The sequence below is a fragment of the Curcuma longa genome, chromosome 6 (genome assembly GCF_044706935.1).
Source record: "Curcuma longa cultivar G26 ecotype Majalengka, Jawa Barat chromosome 6, ITB_CL_G26_1.1, whole genome shotgun sequence".
NCBI lineage: Eukaryota > Viridiplantae > Streptophyta > Magnoliopsida > Zingiberales > Zingiberaceae > Curcuma > Curcuma longa.
In genome coordinates this window covers 4778595-4802416 of record NC_133866.1, presented here as the reverse complement: position 1 = coordinate 4802416, position 23822 = coordinate 4778595, and the positions used below count along the sequence as shown (strand labels likewise).

Sequence of the window (23822 nt, the reverse complement as noted above, 5' to 3'; positions counted from 1 at the left end):
TTTGCCTTAGTTTAACGCTGGCTAACAACCTAACGCAACCCTCCTCCTTTATCCGGGCTTGGGACCGGCAATGATAAGGTAAACTTATCACAGGCGGAGTTTTAGGCAATGATAATTTAATCTAATTTCATGATGCATGTTGTTTGCAGATGATATTGTATTGGTAGATGAGACACGTGAGGGAGTAAATGCTAAATTAGAATCTTGGCGAGAAACACTAGAAGAGAAAGGTTTTAGGCTTAGTAGAGTAAAGACAGAATATATGGAATTTAAGTTTAGCAATATTGAACGTAATGAGACAAGTATTAAAATAGGAGATGATGAGTTGTCTGGAACTGAGAGTTTTAAATATTTAGGATCATTTTTGCAAGCCGATGGAGGGATTGAGAGAGATGTCTTACATATAATACAAACAGGATGGTTGAAGTGGAGGAGAGCATCAGGTGTTTTATGTGGTCGTAAAGTGTCTCTAAAACTTAAAGGAAAGTTCTATAAAACGGCAGTTAGACCTGCTATGTTATATGGCGCTGAATGTTGGGCTATGACTCGAACACATGAGCAAAAGATGAGAGTTGCGGAGATGAGGATGTTAAGATGAATGTGTGGACATACGAAGATGGACAGAATAAGAAATGAGAGCATTAGAGAGAAAGTTGGAGTTGCATCTATTGAGGAAAAACTCCGTGAGACACGTTTAAGGTGGTACGAACATGTACTTAGACGATCGATAAATGCTCCAGTTAGGCGGTGTGAAACTATGACAAATACGCATATCAAACGAGGGCGAGGTAGACCAAAAAAGACTTGGTTAGCAATAATAAAACAAGATAAAATTTATTTAAATATAAATGATGATATAATAGGAGATAGAGCTCAATGGCGTAAAATGATCCATATAGCCGACCTCACTTAGTGGGATAAGGCTTGGTTGTTGTTATTGTTGTAATCTTGGAGGTAGATGATCGATTGATCTCTAGTATATTCATTTCTATTGAAATTCGAACTCTAATCTTCTTATTTTAAGTGTTTTATCCTTGGATCACATTCGAAGGGGCATAAATAATGTCACTTGTGCCTTGCTTGTAGTTGGCTAAATTCCCTAAAGGAACCACTTTTTTTAAGCTAGTCAACTCTCTCTTCTCTCCATCTTCTTAATATGTCTTCATTTGACCTTGCTTCCATTTCACGGGCATTGCAAAGTAATTGATTGGATCTTATCGGTTTGATTCAATCGATTATATCGAAAGTCACAAGTCAACCTAGTCCGATCGAATTTGATTCTTTGAGAGTTGCTTGAGTCTCTAAACAACTCAAGTTTTTTATCATTAACTTGTGTGAGGCTAAATAACATGTCATTTATTTTTTAATTTTGATAATTTAATCTTGAAGATAGATGATCTTTCTTTAGTTCGCTTATTGAGTTAATGGACGACCTCTAATATATTCATCTCTATCGAAATTCAAACTTTGATCTTCTCATAAATAATATGTCACTTGTGCCTTGCTTGTAGTTGGCTAAATTCCCTAAATTAAGGAACCATTCGTCAACTCTCTCTTTCTTTTTTTTTCTTCCTCTTCTTAATATGTCTTCATTTGACCATTTTGTTTACCTACTTAGTCTTTTAAACACATATTGAAGTCGTATCTTTGCTTGTTATGCAATTTGGGCTCGTTCCTTGGCCCAATAAGAATCGATTCTATTCCTAAACAAACTGGTTGGGTCAATTTGGGCTTCAGCCCAATCAGATTGATGCCCTTCCAGTAAGGGGTGTCATAGTTCGATTCTCGACTAGAGTATACATATATTCTATTTGGTAGAAAAAACTATCAGGAGTAGCATGAAGTGTAATTGTCTCAGTAGATTGGGCTACCATCTGATGAAGCAATCATGTTACGGTCTATGGTTCTAATACCCAGATGGAACATGACGTTCTACAATAATTGGTCGAACGTGGAGGTCGATTGTCGATGATTTCAACATGTGCACTTTTTGGATTTATCTTATAGTGGCCAATGGAAAATTTTTATAGGGTTGGACCGGTCACCTCCAAAATTAATCGGTTCGGACATCCATTGATTGGGTCAATTTGGACAACCATTAGTAGATTTTTCAAAGCGCCACAGTTCGATTCTTGACTAGAGCGTACAAAGTACGATTACATGAATAGATCAAGCTACCACTACGGTTCTAATATCCAGATGGAGCATGATATTCGTCTACAACAATGGATTAATTGTAGAGGTTAGCTATCGATAATTTTAACATGAGCACTTTCTGAATTTATCCTTATGGTCGATTGAAAATTTTCTATGAGATTTGATCGATTACCTCCAAAATTAGTCAGTTCAGGCATCCATTGATAGTTCGGATTAACATGGTGTTATAATTATCGATGACAAATTAGGTTCGATTGATATACATCAAGTCGTCATTTCCTCTAAATAGGCAAGTGTTCTTTGGCAATGCCTTTGAGTATTGCTGAAGTTCGCCTAACGTTGAAGCAAGATTGCTCTGAAGGGTTAATATATTGGTGAATAAGTTTTAAATGACTTTGAAAATGAATCATCAACTACTATCTCTTTTTTTTTTTTTTTTTTTGCTTTGCTTGTTGCCATACCGGATGTCGTCTCTAAGCATCCAACTTCTCATCGATGGCTTAAGTAACACTAGTATTTGGGACGACAATAATTAAATGTTATCCCACTAAGTGAAATCAGTTATATGGATCATTCTACTTCATTGAGTTCTATTTTTTATTATATCATCATTTATATTTAAATAAATTTTATCTTATTTAACTCTCCATATTTCTTATAATTTCACATCATCTAACTAAACATTTATTAATCATCTAAGTATATATCAGTACCATCTTAAATGTGTTTTTCAAAATTTTTTCGCGCATCCATTTTAACATTATAATCTCTGCAACTCTCATGTTTTGTTTATATGTTTAAGTTATAATCCAATATTTAACTTCATATAGTATAGCGGGTCTAATCGTCATTTTCTAATTTTTTTTAATTTTAGAGATACTTTACGATCACACAGAATAGCTGACTCTCTTCTTACTTGTATTATATATAAGATATCTCTCTTAATTCTTTCATCTTTTTTAAAAATAATCCTAAGTACTTAAAAATCTTAGTTACAGACAACTTATCATATCCTATCTTAATAATTTTCTCATTACGTTTAATATTATTAAAATTAAATTTCTTATATTCTATCTTTACTCTACTAATTTTTTTTTTTTCAATTTTAGTATTTCTTATTGAGATTTGAGTTTAATATTTACTCTTTCCCTTATATTTACTTCATATAAACTATTCTTTTTTTCTTCATTTTCTTTTGTACTTTCTGATTCGTTAACTTTTTTTTCATCCCTACTTTATACCCATAATCTCCAACCCTAGTGCACACGAATGTAAGTAACTTAAGAGGGAAACAATCATCAAAATGCATGCTACAAACTATTTCCTTCAATGATTGTTGCATCTCAAGCAAGCAAAATGGTGCTAGTACACATTCTTTTCAAACATTCTTATCGAAAAAGCGAACTTGATGCCTTGAAGGATGCTAAGGCAAGCAAAAACACTTGATGCCTTGAAGGATATCATATGATTGTTAATGACTAACAATCAACTAAAATATGATTCTAGTCGACTAGAATTAATTTCAATTGACTCGTAGTTATTAAGGGCATTTGGGGAAAGTGATTGATAACCCTATTAAATTCAAAATCATGAAAAATGAACATTGATAGATTTATGGAACACTAGGAGTTCAATAATGCCAAATTTAGTATGAATCTAAGGCCTTTACGATTATCAAACACTTCTTTCAATTGAAAATCTAAGAAAAATAAATATAAATATATTAAGTGTTCCTGTTGAGATCACCCCTTAGACACGTCATCGACCGCCTAACACTTGGGTTGACTTTGCGGGAAGGAAAGAGGACGACGGGCTCCGTGATCCTGCAAACACCAAAGAGATGAGAATGGAGGTCAGGTGTGCCCTAGCTCAACCACTCTGACGCTCAAGTCAATCATCTGTCAAGAAAGAAGGCAGAACTTAATTGTGAGGGTGCAATGAGTGTGTGTATATGCATACCTCTATCTGCGGGGAGTGGGGGATGTATATATATGGAGGATGGTCAGAGAAAATATGAAAAACCTGTCTTGTCTTAATTAAGGATGATATCCTTGCGTGGAGATTCTGTCAGATGAAATGTTCCATCTTTATAGGGCAGATGTCCCATCGCCGTCGAAGTGATGAAAAGTCATATCAGACATCATTATATTGTAGCAACAGGTCGTATTAATGAGGTTAATCATACTATCACCTTTTACTCTATATTCTTCAAGTGACAGTGTGGCAGAGTTAGTTGAGTGTTAAGTAGGACACTGAGGAAACGTAGTCGGCCAGGAGGGAGAGCCCGAGTCGAAGTAGGTCGGGTATCGTGGATTGGGTTGGAATATGATCGAGCGAAGCCTAGGAGTTGGAGCTCGGAGTCAGGAGAGAGAGATCAGTTGTCCGATCCCTAGAGGAGTCTACTCGTCGAGTTGGGTGCTGGATCTCGACCTGAGCTGCCTTCGTGTTGCACTTGAGAGCCAGAGCTGCCTTCGTGTTGCACTCGAGAGCCAGAGCCGAGTAGACTAAAGAGCTGAAGCGGTCGAACTGTGTGGGGTTCAAGCAAAGTAGTCTGAGATCAAAGCTCGAAGTAGGCGGCCAACTAGGAGTCAGATACTTAAAGAGGTCTGGATTTGAGTTCCGACATTACTAGAGACCGAGGAGGGATGCAGGATCCCGACCTAATCTATACGTCGAGTTGAGGTCACCAGGTTGGGGCAAGAGTCGGAACGTAAGGTCAAGTTAACCTTCTATTCGACGTGTCATCTACTTAGACCGATCCTGGACTTTGCGGGCCGGGTTCGACTGACTCATAACACCCATAACATTAAGAAAAGCCACTAAAAGGCAAGCCATTTAACATTTTTGTTTGAAAATATTTTTAATTTAAATTATTCAAAATTATGAAAAAATAAATATGGATAGATTGAGATATAACATTAGTTTTTTACTTGAAGATTATATAATTTGAGTGATAAATCATTCAAAAAAACTAATTAAGAAGATTAAAATTAAAATTTTATTATTCTAAATTTATGGGTAAAAACAATTAATTGGGTTTAGAATTTTAAGTTATGATAAGGTATTTAAATAATAAAGAAGTTAAATGCACAGTTTTACCAAATTGCCCTTTTCTCTAATATTAATTATTGATTTTTAATAATTAATATAAACATATTTTTTTATTCTTTTTACAAAAGGCCATTGAAGCTGACGTCATACGTCGTCGGGGGAGTTCTCTGTCAGACCTGCGGCCATCGACCACCGCCGAGCGGCTGGCACAACGCCGGCCTCAGCTTCTCTCTGCAGAAGGCTCCGCCGCCTCCGCCGCCCTTCTCCAGCTCCACCACCGCCACACCGCCGGCCAACCGGTAAACTTCAACCCTAACTATCAACTCTCCGTTTTGCCGCTCCACCACCGTCGACGCCGCCACCTCCTTCTCCTCCTCCTTCTCCTTCCTCACGACGAAACCCTCGCCCTTTCCCACTCGCTCGACCTGATCCAGCACCCGGTCCACCGGTTCGAACGTCGTGAACCGCTCCCGGTCCGAGTCCGCTGTCTCTCCTTCCGCAAAGAAGCCCGAAAGGTCGAGCCCGGGGGAGAAGGCGATGAGATCGAAGGCGTTGAGTTGGCCGGCGCCGGCGTGGTGTTGGGGCTTTTGCTCGTCGACGAGGGGCCGCATGAGGGCCGCCCTTTGATCTGCGTCGAGGCCCTGGGCGAACCAGGGGTCGCGGAGGATGCCGTCGATCGAGATGCGAGTGGCCGGATCGGGGTCGAGGAGGCGGGCGATGAGGCGGCGAAGGTCGGGCGGCGCCCACCGAGGGCAGCGGTGGCGCCCGCGGTGGATTTTGCGGTAAAGGGACATGAGATTGGAGTCGTTGAAGGGGAGATAGCCGGCGACGAGCACGAAGAGGATCACCCCGCAGGACCAGATGTCCGCCTTCGCCCCGTCGTAGCCGTCCGTTAATCGCTTCCCCATCAGGATCTCCGGCGAGACGTACGTCGGCGTCCCGCATTGGGTGCGGAGGAGGTGGTCGCCGTCGGAGGAGCGTCGGAGGGCGGCGAATCCGAAATCGGCGACCTTGAGGTCCCCGGCCTCGTCCAGGAGGAGATTCTCCGGCTTGAGGTCCCGGTGGAATACACCGCGGGAGTGGGAGTAGGCGACGGCGGAGATCAGCTGGTGGAAGAGCCGGCGGGCGAGGGCCTCGGACGGGCGGCCGTGGTTCTCGATGCGGGAGAAGAGCTCGCCGCCCTTGGCGTGGTCGAGGACGAGGTAGACCTTGGAGCGGGAGGCCAGAACCTCGTGTAGGCGGACGATGTGGCGGTGGCGGAGGCGGCGGAGGGCAGATATCTCGCGTATGAAGGAGTCAGAAGCCGAGGCGGGATGCCCCGCGGGCCGGCGGGGGTTGGGGAAGACTTTGATGGCGACGGAGTCGCCGGAGGGGAGGTGGCGGGCTTGGTAGACCTTGGCGGAGGAGCCGCGGCCGAGGAAGCGGCCCAGCTCGTAATTTCCGAAGATGACCTTCGCCGGAGTCTTTTCGTCGACGGTGGATTCGGCCATCATCTCCGGCGAACGGAGAAGGACGAAGCCGAGCTCGAATAATATAAATAGACAAACGAAAATTAATATTTTCTTTCCCTCCTAATTTAATACTAATTTTAAATATATATATATATATATATATATATTAAAAATATTAATTGTGCTTAGAACCTAAAAATTATGGCCTCCAAATTATGCTAAAAAGAAATATTTCGAGAATAAATTTTGACAATGTTTAAGTAGTAATTTTGATCAAAATTAATATAATACTATTAGAGTGAATCCTAAATTAAAATAATTGTAATAGTATTTTATGTATAATATTTTAATTAAGTTAAAATAATTTCACTTAGTTTTAATTAAAATTAATATAATAATATTAAAATAAAAATATCTTTTTAACGAATTAATGCTCTTTTGATAACCAAAAGAAAAGGCATATTTTTTTTCTTAATTTTAAAGTTTAATTTATTCTAAGGGTTAGGAAAAAATTACTTTGATTTTATGCCTTACAAAAGTTAATTAAGCCCTATAATTGTGTTTTTTTTGTTTTTTTTTCCAATATTTTTATTAGTATGAGCCAAGATCATAATATCGACACAATCCTTTAAATTAATGTTTTGCTCTATCGAGTAGGGAGGAGTTAAATTAATATTTGTATTTTTTTTGGTTTAAAAAACGTTTATTTAACTATCATTTGACACGTGTTCATGATATTTATTTATTTATTTATATTTTATATAATTGATTTATATATGTGTTAATCAACGGTATGGCTTGGGCCCACCTACGGACACGATTGATATTATCAATATCAAGTTTGATTGATGCATGCCTAACCCGAAAGGAACTGAATTCGGTTAGGAATGATTCCTTAATATCAAAGGTGAGATAATAAGAGTGCAAGACGATGTAGCAAAAAAGGATATAAGGGCGAATCGATGAAATACGAAAGCAATATTGTTGTTTACTTAAATATGGGAAAGAAAATTTTGGAGGGCGAACGCATCTCTTGTAGCAACTCTGTCACTCGAGTACCAACTCGATTATACTTATGGAGGCACATTTATATCTTATTGACAAATATGAAAAGTGAGATAAGAAGAGAACAAAGAAGATGTAGCGAAAAAGGTATAAGGGTGAAATGAAATACGAAAGCATGATGTTGTTTACTTAAATATGAGAAAGAAAATTTTGGGGGGCGAAGGCATCATCTTGTAACAACTTCATCACGCGAGTACCAACTCGATTATATCCATAAGGGCACCTTTATATCTTATTGACAAATATGAAAGGTGAGATAGAGTGCGCCAAGAAGATGTAGCGGAAGGATATAAGGGTAAACTGATGAAATATGAAAGCAATGATGTTGTTTAAAATAAGGGAAAGAAAAGGAGGGAAATAAAGAGCATTGTTGGATGTTCTTTTGCAACCAGTATATTTTATCAAATTATCAACTGTTTGGACTAATTAGTATGACTGAACTAGACTATTTTAATTTTTTAAATTTTGATTTAATATATTAAATTAACCGAATGGTTGAGTCGTCGAATGCCGAATCGGGCGAGATGCCAAGTGCTGAGAGCCGAGACGACCAAGTCTGGCTACACCGAGTCGACCAAGTTGCCGAGAGTCGAGACAAGAGGCTAAGTGCCGAGAGTCGAGTCGAGGCCTGCGTTCAACGCAGTTTCCTTACTTCGTCCCCTCCGACGGTGTTTAGAGGTTACGATGGACGTCTGTTTCCCAAATCCCGAACGCTATTACTAGAGAGGAAGAAAGAGGGGAAAGAGACTCTGTTTCCCAGGATACAACGACAGAACCGCGCTGTCCACCAAGCACAGGTAGATCGCGGCGAACTGAGATAGTACCCGAACGCTATTACCTTCTCAATGCTCTTATGCTCAAGACTAATCTTATATAGATTTTCTAATCTATATGTTACATTCATGCCATTAATTGCATACGTTTATGCATCCAGGAATTTACGTTTATGCATCCAATTGATGTTGTTTATGCAATATTAAATTGCATAAAAATATTTTCAGGTGGCAAAATGTTGGTTCATTTATTTGGACAAATTTTATCCTGACCGGTCCGACATTCAACGTGCGCAGGTCGATGTCGCACAAAGGGCAATAAGGGCCCTGATTCGGTACGCACCTATATCCAGAATGCAATGATGCATTGTTTACTTCAATGTTTGTGAAAGAAAAGAAGGCCTTGAAAGAAACCCATTCAGAAAGGAAAATCATTTATTTCCATTCAAATTTCCAACAACATCTCTTGCAGCAACTCGGTCACTCGAGTACTAACTCGACTACACCCGTAGGAAACCTTTACATCTTGTTGACAAATATGAAAGATGAGATAGGAAGAGTGCAAGGAGATGTAGCAAAAAAGCTATAAGGGTGCATTGTTTATTTAAGTATGGAACGTAAAATAATTATTTTGAAGACACCTTTATTTTATTATTTATTACTATACAAATATTCTTAAAAATAATTTTTAAAATGATTATAAAAGATAATCCACTAGTTTATAAACATTTTTTAAGGAAAAAGTTGATCCTTTATCTTTTAATTTCTTGAAGGAGATATGTTAAGAATTCGATCCATGAAAAGAAATGGTAATTATTTTAAATATTGAGAAATACTTTGATCGACATTTTCAGTTTTTTTTTTACAATAATGTGTTTGCCTATTTTGTATATAGAAGAAAAAAAAGGAAACAAGTTAGAAATAAATTTTGGCATTTTTTTATTTCAACGCCTATAAATAATTAATATCACAATAAATAAAGGATAAAAATTTAAAAACCTCTTATTTTTATTACCATTAAAAAATTCCCTATTTAAAAAAAAATATATCAAGAGGGCGTCTTATCTTATTTATTAAAATTTAGAATAAAATTCCTTTAATTTGGTTAAATTATTATTTTTTAACTTAGATAAAATTACTTAAATTAATCAAAATAATTGTAACTATTTGATTAAAATAATTTTAACATAATTATAGTAATTTGTTCAAAATTAAAACTACTATATTTGTAGAGTTTGACTAAAAATAAAGATAGATCCGCTACCTCAACGACACTATTGAGAGTCGGTCCCACAGATATGAAGAGAGGTTCATACAAGTACATAGGTGTTTATCATTTTTTAGAGTCGCTCATAGATATAAAGAGAAGTCAACCCTAGGTCATCACCTTCTAGAATCGATCTCTGACTATTACGCTAACAATATCATTCGTCCACCATCTATGCTACACTCTGGGGGCTACAACATGTTGTAGTTTCCACCAAAGTACTCTAATGTGTAATAATTTTGACTAAAATTATTATAAAATAAAAAAAATTAATTAAAATTACTTGTAACACTTTTGTTAAATTTGTATACATTGTGGCATTTTTAGTTTAGAAAGAGTGTTTTTAGGATGAAAAATAAGAGGTGTCATTTTGATTTTTTATCAATGAATTAAATAAAAAAATAAATAGAATTTGCACATTTGGAAGTAACAAGATGTGGTGGCCCATTTTCTATTGGCCCATTTATATATCTTGTAATTGGGCCCTATTCCATTTCAGCCTTTTTCCTAAGAAAAATACCTTAAATTTTAAAATCTTCAAAATATTTATTTATTTCCTAGTTGCTTTCTCTATATATATTCTAAAAATTACTATTTTTTATGAAATGAAGAATGGAAAAAAGTAAAACAATTAATCTTTGCATTTTTAAACTTAAGGATACAAGAAAAATATTAGTATTTTGTTTTAAATGTTATTTAAAAAAATAAAGAGAAAAATAGAAAAAAATCTCTTCTTCCTTTTCTTCCTCTTTATTTATACCTTTTAATTGTAATTTTATTATTTACTCATTAAAAAATTCTAAGAATTTATCCCCACTTATTCATAATTTATTTTGGGCAAAGATTTTTTCTTATCAAATCCAAAGCCTCACTTTAATTTTTTTTTTTCAAAAGGTATCTCATCCTGCACAAAATAATATAACTTTCCTTTAGTACTATTTCTAATATTATTTCATCTATATTTTTTTTTATTTAAAATCTGAATTGATTGGACGTATTGTAGTAGCTACAAAACTATAGTTACTACACGATTATAGCAATTATGATTTTATAATTGTTACAATTGAACTGTCACACAGTTATAGCAACTATGGTTTCATAGCTACTACAATTACAATAATTGTAACAATTATGATTTCATAATTGTTACAACTACAACAATTTATAGTTGTTACAATATGGAAAATAACTTTAAATAAAGATGATTAAAATTCTTTAGAGTTTTCAAAAAGTCTTTGAATGATATTTTTTGAGTATAAAACTAGACCATTATGAGTTACATTCAGTAACAAATATAGATATCTGAATGAGTTTTGATTTGATATATTATACGTTTCGTAGTTAAATCTAAGACAAATGTTATAATCTCTCAAAGCTTACCTAACATTCACAGTTATAGCAGTTACGAAATAATAACAGCTACAACTATATGATAGCTCAATTGTAAGTTAAAAAATTATAACTGAAATTGTAACCACTATAAATTATATAACAACTATTAAACAATGCACTTTCAATTGTTTAGATGGAAAACATAGAAGAGTGATAATAATAAAAATAATATAATAGAGGATAGTTAAATAATATACACGGTGGTGGTTTCCTTTTGATAAAAAATCAAAATAGATGATTCGATTAAAAAAAAAAATCGTCCTTTTCATCTTTGCCAATTTATTATTTATAGAATGGCTAGTTGAATTTTTAGTTCGATTTCATCAAAAGCCAAATGGAATAAAGTGAAAAATAAAAGGAACAAAGATTCTCTTCTTCCTTTCCCTCTCTTCTTTTCTTCCCATAGAAATCCAAAAAAACTCCACCACATCTTCATTCCCCCACCTTTTCTCCTCTAGCAAAAGGTTATAGGGACCGAATTAACACAGATCATACTTTTGTTAAGATCCAAATACATGAATACAGATCCTTGAACATCTACTCAATTCTAACTCCTGATCAAAACTAACTACATGTTCATAGCTTAGCCCTACAATGGGTATGCCCAATCAAAATGTATACACACATTTACTTGTCAAAAAAAAAAAAAAAAGGTCTATGTACATGCACATTAAAGCAAATTAATTGCCTTCTTCCTACCCTCTCTGAGCAACACCCTGAACACAACCAATAATACAACCTTACAATTTCAGTACACTCCACACACCCCACCCATTGGCTAAGTTGCTGAAATTAATTTCAGTTACAGTTTCAATCCAGCCAAAGTTAGCTATGTTACTCATACTGGCCATTTCTGAAAACCTGCACAATTTCGACTCGGAGTATCTGTGTGCCAATGTTGACCTATGAGTCGGGGTATATGAAGAGTCCAAGTATTTGAGGAAGTTAGTAGTATTTATCAGAGTTCACTTCTTTCTATCATACTCTCATCCTGAGCTCAGGATGCTCTCCACAGGCTCAGAGCTCCCCAAGCCACCCTTACCAGTCAGACAAGATGGAAAATTCTACTCCAGATTGCACCCCATCAAGGACTCTTCTTCCTTGGCCTGTAGCTGCCCTTCGTTCAGAGTCTACTATGGGGTGGCTTCTGGTGCAGTGCCCTTCTTGTGGGAGTCTCAGCCTGGCATTCCGAAGCACGCCTACTCATCCAACACCCTGCTGCAGCCTCCTCTAAGTCCTCCTCCCTCCTACTTCAGCAGCACCAAGAACAAGAGCTCCAAGAAGAACACATCCAACAAGTTTGATTTCAAGCTCAGCTTTCGGAGGAAGAAGTTCTGCCGCTCGTTTCCTTTTCCTTCTCCCTCGTTCGCTTCTCCAGTCTCATCGGCGGCGTCGTTGGCATCGACAGCAGGACCCGCCGGAGCATCCAGGTGTTGCAGCAGAAGGCCAGTGGTGAAGTGCTTCTCCTGCTTTTGGAACAATGTGGACGTGGCTTAGCTGAAGGTTAAGGTAATGGTTTCCTGAATTAGTAGTATACCTGTTGAATTAAGCAATAAATTGTGAGATGGTAACTTATGATCGGTTATTGTCAAGTGGCATAAGTTGTTCAGAGGACAGGATGTGTGATCCATGTAATGTTTGGCAGCAATTGTTCTTTGATCGGTTAAGAAGATATTTCATGAAGAATCATCATGATTCAAATGTATCAACAGCAACAATTTCCCTCAAATAATGTTAATAGTAATTCTAAATCATATTAAGATCTCGTGTGATAGAATGCAAAATCAGCCATCTTTCCGGGAGGAAAAAATGCTTTCTTAAAGTAAATCTTTCCTTCAATATTTTCTCTGTTTCTGAAACACAAATATTGCATCATTACATGAATATCTACAAGAGTTCTCCAAATCGTTCAATTGTACCTTAAAAACTATCCTCTATAGAAATATCAATTTTGAATAAAGTTAAGAGTTTTTTGTTTGGGCAAAAAAAATCGGTTTGATAAACATCATGACATGATGGTATATAAACATATAATAGAGTTACTGAAGATACTATAAAATTCAATCAAACCTTTAATAACTTAAATTATCCTATCATATGAAATCCAGATATTAGGGTTAGGTTAGTGATGAAAAGAACAAAGATAGCAGGGAAGAACCCTCTTGTCACCTTTAACAGCTATAAGAAAAAAGTGAGCTTAGTGTGATTTCATGATGATCAAAATACGTATAACCAGACAAATTTTCGAAAAGTTTTGTAGCCTACTAACCAGAAAAAAGAAGGCATTAAATTCATCCAAATTAGATCAAAGCTCCATTGATTTGATCATTTTGGGCAGCCTGGACCAGATGAGTGGGGCAATCCACCGACTTCTCATGCAGATGCTTCCAAAGAACTTAAAGGGATTCCAGCAAGAAATAGGGTTTCTGACATTTATTTTCTCACCTTCTCTATGACACCTTGTTTAAATTATTAAATTCTAGAGTGGACTTGTGGGTCAGTATGGCTAATGGATTTTAGGACAAATAAAGGGACACACCATAGCTTAATTTGATGTTAGCTTCCTTCTCATCCACCATTAATTAGCATGAAAGTTGATATATGATGCATACAGTGATCAACTTCCACGAACCTTGCATTAAAATTCACTAATATAGAAGGGGACTACATAATATAGTTCGATTTTCACCTGTTCGCTGTGTGCTATCTTTAATCCTGAAAATTCACACAGAGGTTTTAAACAAGATCCCACCTAACAAGATTCTTCCCTGAAGATTACTATCCTTAATTTTGAGACTGATCATTTATCTGTGTTGTCATAAAAGTTCTACAGTGGCACGAAAGGAATGAAGTGAATCCACTTTCCTTAGTGGCATACACCTGAGCCCACTAAAACAGCCCCCAGTTTTAGAGGAATATGAGCAATCAAGTAGTTAAAGAATAAAAGAAAAGAAAGAGAGGAGATGCCATATCAAAGTCTAGTTCTGCATAGTCGACTTGTATTGAGGTAGGCATAAAGAGATTTATGATTGCAATCTGTTTGTCAGTTTCCTTTTTGTTCATTTTTCTGTAGGCCTCTCTTCCTATCCATTACACTAGCAGTCAGAAATTTATAGCTAACATAATCTATGAAAATAAGAAGACAGCACATGATGACACGATGTCTAAAAAAATTTGTTTTAAATTTCCTTAAAGATAGTGTAATTAAAGAACATCCACTTTGTGAAGCTTTTCCATTCCATCCCAATGTCTCTCAGTTAAGAAGTGAGCCCTTCAAGTTCATAGACGAATTAAGTGTTAGTCCTAGCATTATAAATGAACAATACAAATTAGTTATAGCATCAGCATCACTACAGATAATAATATTATTAATAACATCTTTCCTGATAATGTTTTCAGATTTTAGAATTCTTGGCCACCCAATCAAAGATTGTTAGGTAGGAATGCTATTTTCAGGAAGCTATTGCTCATGTGTTATTCTAAGTACTCTTGCATTCCAACCACTCCCTTTCTCCAACTGGGCCATCCACCATATAATGAAACATTAATTTCCTGAGAATAGTTAAGCACTATTATGTTGGGAATCATAGGTCTCTTCATGATTAAGCTTTGGCTTTTTGTTTCTCCATGTGAAGGCTACTCCGTCCTTGATATGATGCTTAGGTTTCATTAGGACTCCGAGTTAGTAGTCATGGTGCCTTGAGTATGTGCACCTTCAAAAATAGAGACTTTGATGGCTTTTGGTGTAGAACACCTTTGATATGATTCTCTCATCGTTATATAAAGGATTGTTGTAGAACACCTTAAATCATTGAGTGGTGAAAATTGTGAAGTGGTTAGAGAGTGAGAGTCTTAGAAGTGTGAGTACAAGGTTTGAGAGTGTCATCTAACCTCTTGATTGTACATCCTTTATGACTAGTGAAGCCATTGCTCTTGCCTCGCAGAAATACTTTCATGTTGAGAAAGAATCATGTAAATTTGTATCTCTTTCTTGTGCGTTTATATTAATTTATTCTCTAACTCAATTTTTGCTACATATTTTCCTTGAGCTAATTTTCCACAAAGATGCAATACCAAGTACAAATTCACAGATAGAGAAGTGAATTATTATAACTTAAATCACACCAATGAACATGACACATCAAAATATGCAGGGTCGTTATGACTACTGGAGTATGCACACTAAAGATGCACGGGATGCAAAAGCATTATAGAGACTAACCTAATATATATATAAACTAGCAAATTAGGGAGTAAAGAATATGGAGATATTTACTCAAAGAAAAATAATTTTCTATAAGTTGATTAATGAACACTGTCACAAGTAGTTGATGATGATGGTGGTGATCAGTGAGCACCCAACACAGGAAGTAGTTGCTTCTTTGTCTCATATTTATAGGTCATCAAAGCAGCTTTCTTTCAGCCTGCATTTTGTTTCCCAGCACGAGTTCATGACTAATGACTTGTTGCAACGATAGCTTCAATCGACTAAATCTGTTGTCGATGGATCAAGAAAATCTTCTAGACCATCCAATCATTGCAACAGGACAACATCAACTGTCTGGTTGACCGGACAGTCCTTCATACAGAGACACAAATATTTGGTGTCTCCCAATTAACTAAAGTCCTGAAAACCACCTTTAGTCGAATCATCGTGGAAGTCTAGTCTCACTGGTGTCACCATAAATCCATAATTTGCCAAGAAACCTTATTTCCAGATATTCCCTACGGCAAGATATCTTACCTTTTGAGTCTTCCTTATTTGCCATATCTTCAACCACGGGAATTCAATTGTCAAGTACTCGACCGTGACCTACTTACACTTCCACTCTTGAAAAAATAATGCAACTTGCAGACTTGGTGTTTCAAGATCTAACCTTTTTACGAAGGAAGCTCTCTGAGGGCTCCTGACGAACACTTGGTGCCCTTGAATTTGTAGCTAGGTGGAAGCTCCCATGGAGTGCTCCTCGGACAGTAAGACTCGACCAACGCGAGCAAAGACGGAGCCAACACCAACATCCAGGCGCCGTTCTCCAACTTGACGTACATTCCGAGCCCACAACCTCTCCTCGGAAGACCACGTCCTCCTCTCGAGCTCGCGGGCACACCTTCGGATTCGCCAGGTGCAAGGCCTTCCGCAACCAGATCTACAACCGGATCCCCACCATCGACCCCGCGACTTCGCCGGATCCCTAAAGGCGAAGTGCCGCCGGACTGGCGGCGACGATGGATCGAGTGTAAATTATTATATTGTATTTTAAAATGATTATTTAAATAATTTTTAATTTCTTAATATTCCGAGGAAGCACAAAAGAATAAATTATTTATTATTATTATTATTATTTATTAGTATTAACCTCAAATTTTGGCTTAAATTGCTTAACCCACATTAATCTCATTAAATTTGCATTTATTATTTGATTAAGAAGCCCAAAACGTTATTTAGAGACACGACTCTACACACGACAGGATCCACGACTGCTACTACTCGCGCCGCTCCATCCCTGCTTCTCTCTCCTTTTCCTTCCTCGTCGGCTCCGGCGACGGCCGGGCGGGCAGGATGACGGCCTCGCTCTGCGCCTCTACCACTTCCCTCAGCATCTTCTCCGGCACCCCGAACGCCGCCGCGAACTCCAGGCCCCACCATCGCCGCCAGCACCGAGCGCGCCCCCACCAGGAACTGCGGCCGGTTCCGTCGCGACGACGTCGTGAACCCGAAGAACTCCATCGGGCCGCTCCGCGACGCGATCTGGCAAAACGGGAAGTAGCGCGGGATCCAAAAGACGTCCCCCGCCGCCACTTCCACACTCGCCGCCGCCGTGCCGTTGGGGAACACCACTTCGATCCTCCCCTCGCCGCCGAGCACCACGCCGTACTCCGCCGCCCTCGGGTTCACGTGCGGCGCCAGCATCGATCCCTGCGAAAGATGCCATTTCGAAGCAAGAAATCGATTAAACTCCTCCGTTTACAATCGATGCCGCCCAAAAGGAACAATCTTGAAGCAAGAAGCATTGGACGATTCAACTTACAGCAGTCAGGTTGACAATGTAGACGCCAATGTCGGAGTGCTTCAGGGGTTTGTAGTCATGCTCGTCGAGGGCGAGGCTCCACCCGTACTTGTTCTTAACGTCGGGATCGCGATCATAAAGGTTGTAAGGATCAGGGGATCGAACCGGCTCTTTCTTGGCATTTCTCCGATCATCACCGGAGCTGCCTCCTCCGACTCCGATCATGAAATTGGTCAGAAGCTCTCTCCACGACCACCTCTGCTCCTCCTCCTCCTCACTGTCAAAATCCAGCAGCAAATCTTTCCTCCCTCTGTCTCCTTCTCGCCGGCGGCGATCTTTTCCCTCCGCCACGTCGCCGGTCATCATCACAATCGGCCCACCAGTTTGAGATCCCAAGATCGTCTGGATCTCTTCCTCAGGAACCTGTTCCATATCCATTTTGAATAACACAATTGCCAAAACCTGTGTAATATCTTAATCTTGAGCTTAGCAACATTACGTTGAATGCCGCGCTGAGAGTTGACTTGTGAAATCCGGCGAGCACTGAAACAGGGTTCCTTCCACCGCCGACGAAGAATGACTGCGGGAAACCCAAGCTCTCAGAGGCGTCGACGCTGCAGATAACTTGCAGGCGTTGACCTTTGCTAGTGTTGACCATGTAGAAGGTGGAGCCGGCGGTGATGTGAAGGATGTCTCCCATCTTGAGCTGCTTTTCCACTAGATCGTCCTTGTAAATCCAGCCAACCCTCACTTCCCCTGGCAAGGATCATTAAATTTTAGATGATCGATTGAATGAAATGATAGAACAGATCGAATTACCTCTGTGAACGAAGATGATGAGACTGGAATCCAAGTACTGAGGGATGAACAGAGACTTCGGCTCCATGAAGATAAAGCCGATGTGAATGGAGCTCGTGCGATCGGCCCACTGCTTCTTGGAAGACGAACCGGACCCTCTCAGCACTCTCACCTCGCCGGCCTCCGTCTTCACCACCTGCTCCCACTTCTCCAGCCTGAATGCGCTCGCCGCCGACGCCGTCTCCTCCTCTCCAGCGATCTCCCTCTTCCGCCTCCCCGCCGCCGCCGTGAAGCAGAAAACCAGCAACAGCAACGCCAGCGCCGTCCATGGATTGGACTTCTTCATCTGAACTCGATTTCCAATTCGATCGCTGTTCCTAACCCAGCCACCGGAGGAAGCGAGATGGGCGTGAGGGGGAGTTGAGGGAAGTTTTAAAAAGGGGCGGAGCTCGGGGTGCAGTCGCGACACGTGTCGTGATGCATGGCACGGTGGCGTTTACGTGGGCGACGAGCAGAAGAGGAGGTGAGCGGCAGGGCATATAAAGCTGTCTTCTACCTGATGACAAACCGGTCACTAATCCACACCGTTCATTTCTAACCGTTCGTTTTTTTAAATGATTGGGATCATTTTCTCCATTCGTTATTGAAGGGCATAAAAAATTAAATAGTCCTTAAATTGATTACTATAAAATAAATTTATTAAAAATACAACATCAACAAAATCGAAATAATACTTTTTAACTATAATTTTTCGATTTAATTCCTATTGATAAAATCGATTACACATGTGACCGCACACATGTGACCGCTTTTATACAGCAGAGCAAAAAAATCAAATGAATGTCTCTCATTTTCAATTAAAATCAAATAAATATTCCTTAATAATTTTATCTCAACAATATTCTTTACAAAGTATTATTGTAGTAAGTTACTTATAACTGCTCTAATGTATAAAAAATTATTCAATAATTATTACATTATAAATTTAAAATTTAAAATTTATATTATATAAAATTATCCAATAATTATTATAATATATTTAAAATTTATAACATATAGAAGTTATTATAATATATAAAAATTATCCACCATATTTAGAATGATTTTAAAATTTACATTTTATAAAAATTATATAGTAGCTACTACAACATTTTTAAAAACTAAACATTAAAAAACTACTCAGTTATTATATTTAAGATGAATTTAAAATTTAAAATTTTTAAATAATATTATATCAAAATATTATTTTTACCAACTTGATTAAAATTATTTCACTTCATCAAAATTATTTTAAAATAATTATAAAATTATTATGTAACTGTTACACTTTTAAATCCTAAGCAGCTCACTATTGATTAGTTTCTATGCGTTGTAATAACTATTCAGTAACTTTTATAAGATACAAATTATAAATTTTAATTTCATCTGAAATACATCATAATAACTATTAAATAATTTCTACATATTATAACAATTATCAATAATTATTACAGATCAAATAATATTTTTTAAATAACATCATTGATGGAACCTTTATTTAATTTAATTTTTTAAAACTAGACGTCCATTTTATGTTTCTCAAAATCTTTGTTTTTTACTTCTAATATTTATTCAACTGGAGATTTTGACCCAAACTTCAAAATTGTGCACATTTAATCCAAAGCAAACAGCCATCAAGCATAATCAGCAACAACAAACAAGAACAAAGTGTTCATTTCACAAAGAAGAAAAGCAACTGCAAGCGCAGAGAGACACAGGAAGAAGATAGCAGACCTTTTCAGTGAATCCTTTACCATTCAGCTTACCCAAGCTCTGGGCTTTCTTTCTCTCTGTCGTGTATCTGTGACTTTGTATCAGATTCTGATACGTATATTACTTGATAGTATGACAACCAGTACAAGTACAAGATGTATCGACTGTTCTTAGATGACCAACTGTATAAAACCCTGAGCCATTCTACACGATCTCTTTCCCTGTGTTTAGTGTTATCTGCGAGCAAGAATCATTAACTATCAAGAATTTTACACGAACAGCGATCGACTGTAGTCACTGAAGTTGATCCTTACATGGATAAGAAGCAGACTACAGTTTGAGGTTCACATTCCAATGGCTCCATGGCTCGAGGAGAACCTGCACGTCCACAGTGATGAGTCTGTCACACTGTCTTCGCCGGCGGAGAACATGCCCAGGAGGAAGGAAGATTTCTTGGTGGGCGAAGCAAATGGGTTATCTGGCAAATTGTGCTCCATGCTGCAGCCAAGTCACAGTGTAGGAATTGATCTTTGTATGAAGAAACAAGATCGTAAAAAGCTAAACTTTTTTTTTTTACCTTGGTTGAAAATCACTGTCTGCAATTGCAACAGATTCTTCCTTGTCAAAGCTGTGCGAACTGTTCGCGTTGCTCTTATCTGTTGGAGGAGAGGTAGGAAATCGACAATCTTGATGAAATCGTAACTAGCAAGAAGTTTGTGAGCAGATGGTCATGGATCTGTGTTGCTCACCCTCGGTTGGCGATTCACTGGGGCTGCTGCTGCTGCTATCCGCATTGTTGAGGGAGGCAAGAGGAGGAGCAGGGGGACTGGTTCTGTTCTTGAGGTCGAGGAGTTGCAGCCCCATGAATCGTCTTCCTTGCAGTTCAATGGCCCGCTGCAGCTCTTGATGGCTGCTGCTAAAGAACATCCTTGCTCCTGATGCAACATTTGCCAGAAAACCATAAGAAGGAAGAAAACGCCATGAACAGCGGTAGAAGATCTAACCAAGCAGGTCGAGGTCATGAGTAGTAGTAGTTGCGCAGCCATAGAAATCGCCTCTCTCAGCTTGCTGTTGCTTCCTGGATTCGAGAGGGGGATGAACACCATTGAATTGACGCCGACGTAAACGATTAGATCGAAAGATGGGCAAGATTACCTGAATTTGTCGGGGACTTTTCCTTTCTCCTTGTAGGGTTTGACGAGCACACGGGAATCGCAGACGAAGTGTGGGTTCCCCTTGGCCAAGATCAGCTTTACGGTCTCCGGGTAGAGGAAGCTCACGAAGCCAAACATCCTCTTCTGCTGATAGGGAATTCGCACGTCTTGGACTGGTCCGTAGATGCTGCGAATCCAGGAGTTTGATCTCCTTCTAGGAAATGAAATCTAGGAAAGATTGGGATTTTGAAGCAGTGGAAGGAGGTTGTCGCCGACCTGAAGTAGTTGGAGACATCCTCCTCGCTGAAGGTGCTGTCCGCCGGGAAGGTCAGGTAGATCTGCCTCGAGCTGGGATTCGCCAGCAAGTCGCTTCTTGATCGGCTGAGGAACTTGTGGGCGTCGTCCGCTCCGAGCATGGAGAGGTTGTACATTTGGCTGTCAGTTTGCTGCTGCTGAAGCAGGAGGTTGAGGGAGTTGGTGGAGGGCGACAGCGGGGAGCCGGTCGGAGAGTAGGTGAAGGTGGAAGCCATGAGCTGCGAAGCGCCGCCCATCTTCTGGCTCTTCGACCCAAGCAGCGACTCATGGCACGACTGCTCCGCCGCCGCCTCCTTTGGGAGACCGTGGAGGAACCGGCACGCGTCGCCGTTCTTGCAGTAGCCACGAGCGAAGAAAAGGCAGGGCTCCAGGCCGAGGCCGCTGGCGTTGTCGCCGAAGCCAAGGTCGGCGGCGGTTGCGACGGAGGCGCTCCTCCGATGGTGGTAGCGGTTGGACCCCAATCCCATGCCATATGGGAAGACCATGGCGTCGCCGTTGCTATACGGGCTCTGGCACTCGATGTCAGGACCTAACACGTCGCCGGCGCCGCCACTGAGCTTAGAGGCGACGGAAAGTGAGTGTTTGCAGTTGGCCGACTCGTTGGGGCCTCCTGTAAAAGCGAGCTGGTCGAGGAGGTGAAACTCATCCGCAAGGTCAGCATCCCCGCCGCCGACGAAGAAGGGTGGCGCGTTGACATTCCTACAGCCGAAGCGCTCATCCGCGCTCAGCAGCTCGTCCAGTGACCTGCCGAAACCGTCGTTGCCACTGCTAGAGCGGGAAATCGCCGACGGAGAAGCGGGCCAAGAGGCGGAGTTCTGTCGGAGGAGGAAGGCCGCGGAGGAAGGCGAGGCAGCGGCGGCGGGGGCGAGGCCGAGCTCCTTCCTCGCCTTGAGGACGAAACCGTGAAGGAGCCCCTCGTGGCCAAACGCGAGCCGGACGACCTCCTTCTCGCCATTCTCTTGCAACAGCAACAGGCCCATGATCTTGTGAGCGTTCGCCGGGTCCAAACTCTGCAACTTGGCGAACACGATCCTCGTCGCCTCGTAAGCGTCCATGGCTGCGCCACCTCCTTGATCGGAGCACCCCCTTTCTTTATCGCACTGCAACCGACGAGGGCATTAAAAGCCGGGTCTAGCTCAGTGGAGCAGCCATTAATTGAAGATCGAGCTCCTGTTCTTAAATGGCTCAGCGACTGCTAACTTCCCTGCACTTCGCCGGAGCTGACGCTCACTCTCGTCTTCCCCAACTTCGCCGACACAGTGATCAGAGCATGTGACGGATCTTAGATCTGCTCAAACAGCTGCCTCCGTGCTCATCTTTTGTAGCCTGAGCCAGCAACTAGCAATCGAGTGGCGCTCCTACCCTTTCCCCTGTCGCTGTCCTGCCCCTTTCACTGTCCTTTTTCTGTCATCTTCCAGTGAGACGGCAGCGTTCTAGCACTGCAAACTTCACATGCACTCTCTACAAACAGCGGCGATCGATCGCCATTCCAGTCGCTGCTAAGGCGAAATGATTGAGGGGTGGGAGCATGCACGCACGCACGCACTAATCACTCGCAAAAGCACTAGATTCTGATTCAATTAACTGATCGACGACCATGACTACTTGCTAATCTGTCTCTTCTCCAAAGTATTCCTCCTGTTCAGAGAAAACAGAGAGCATTGAATGCTGGCGCTCGGTCGGCACCTACAGCTGCTCCTGTGGCGATGGCTGACGGCGACCGGGAGGCTCTCTTCTTGAACAGCATGCATTTCTGTCAACTTCACCTGATCTGAGTGCATATATTGCAGAGTTCATGCAGCTCGGCGCCATGCCTGCATATGCAAGCTTTGGGGGACCAGAGAGTAGCTGTATTGATGGGATGATCAGAGCTGATGACTGCATTCATTGCCACTGCGACTCTGCGAGGGCGATCCCTGGACGAGAACTGAACAACGGGAGGAGGAAGACAACGCTGGCCACCGGAAAAGTTGGCAGTCAAATTGCCTGAATGATTGGATTCTCTTGCTCACCTCACTTTGAAAGGCATGTGTGAGGATGTCAGAGGCTGTCACTCAGCTGCATTGGCATTTCAAACAGTAGATCTAATATCTTGATTTTCCTGGAGAGTAGATGAGTTAAGAGGTAAGTCTGAGTTAAAGTCCCTCCAGAGACATAATTGAGTTGGTTACGACGTAACATTTGTAAAAGAGGACAAAGGTTCGAATCTTAACGAAGTCAGACAATATCCTCCTGCATTGTGACCAACTGGGACCGATCGTGTGGGGCTGTTACCGTTAGGTGACGGATTCCACCTTTTTGCAAAAAAGTCAAAGTTAAATTTTATATTAAAATTTATTTAATAGAGATTGAATTGAGCACGGGGAGGGATTATCACGGGCGGGATAGGGAGGATTTTAGGAGTTTTTTTAAAGAAATTAAAAATAATATAATTATAATTATAATTTATAAATTTTAACAGCGGACATTATGCGCTGTCAATATAAATCTTTAACAGCGCACATTGCACGCTGTTAAAAATACTTTTAACGGCGCACAATATGCGCTGTTAAAAATAATTTTAACGGCGTACAATGTGCGCTGTTAATAAGTATTTTTAACAGCGTACTATTGTTGCACGCTGCGATTAATAAAAATAT

General features: G+C 40.0%; 3 protein-coding genes across 3 annotated transcripts; all 3 read right to left on the bottom strand.

The window, feature by feature from the left end:
- Nucleotides 1-5269: 5269 nt before the first annotated feature.
- Nucleotides 5270-6701, bottom strand: LOC141830922 (CBL-interacting protein kinase 29-like). Its single transcript, XM_074718371.1, has one exon. It carries the CDS (start codon nt 6699-6701, stop codon nt 5379-5381), a length of 1323 nt encoding a protein of 440 aa, XP_074574472.1. The 3' UTR covers nt 5270-5378.
- Nucleotides 6702-16640: 9939 nt separating this feature from the next.
- LOC141830297 (vicilin-like seed storage protein At2g28490) lies at nt 16641-18308 on the bottom strand. Its single transcript, XM_074717748.1, is given in 6 exon segments — nt 16641-16790; nt 16792-17073; nt 17186-17587; nt 17664-17920; nt 17984-18203; nt 18249-18308. Coding segments are annotated over 6 exon segments (1371 nt in total).
- Nucleotides 18309-19645: 1337 nt separating this feature from the next.
- On the bottom strand, nt 19646-22556 carry LOC141830734 (zinc finger CCCH domain-containing protein 53-like). Its single transcript, XM_074718157.1, has 7 exons — nt 21145-22556; nt 20870-21055; nt 20719-20792; nt 20464-20649; nt 20292-20370; nt 20029-20212; nt 19646-19951 (listed from the first exon to the last, which is right to left on the bottom strand). The coding sequence occupies exons 1-6, from the start codon at nt 22236-22238 to the stop codon at nt 20059-20061; spliced, it is 1773 nt and encodes a 590-aa protein (XP_074574258.1). The 5' UTR covers nt 22239-22556; the 3' UTR covers nt 19646-19951; nt 20029-20058.
- Nucleotides 22557-23822: the final 1266 nt, after the last annotated feature.

Excerpts from the sequence above, each read along its gene's own strand:
- LOC141830922 (XM_074718371.1), bottom strand. The coding sequence starts at position 6,701 with ATGATGGCCGAATCCACCGTCGACGAAAAGACTCCGGCGAAGGTCATC.
- LOC141830734 (XM_074718157.1), bottom strand. The coding sequence starts at position 22,238 with ATGGACGCTTACGAGGCGACGAGGATCGTGTTCGCCAAGTTGCAGAGT. Across the intron at positions 20,793-20,869 it reads AAAGTCCCCGACAAATTCAG|GAAGCAACAGCAAGCTGAGA; the intron begins GTAATCTTGCCC and ends TCTCGAATCCAG. Across the intron at positions 20,650-20,718 it reads TCATGACCTCGACCTGCTTG|GAGCAAGGATGTTCTTTAGC; the intron begins GTTAGATCTTCT and ends ATGTTGCATCAG.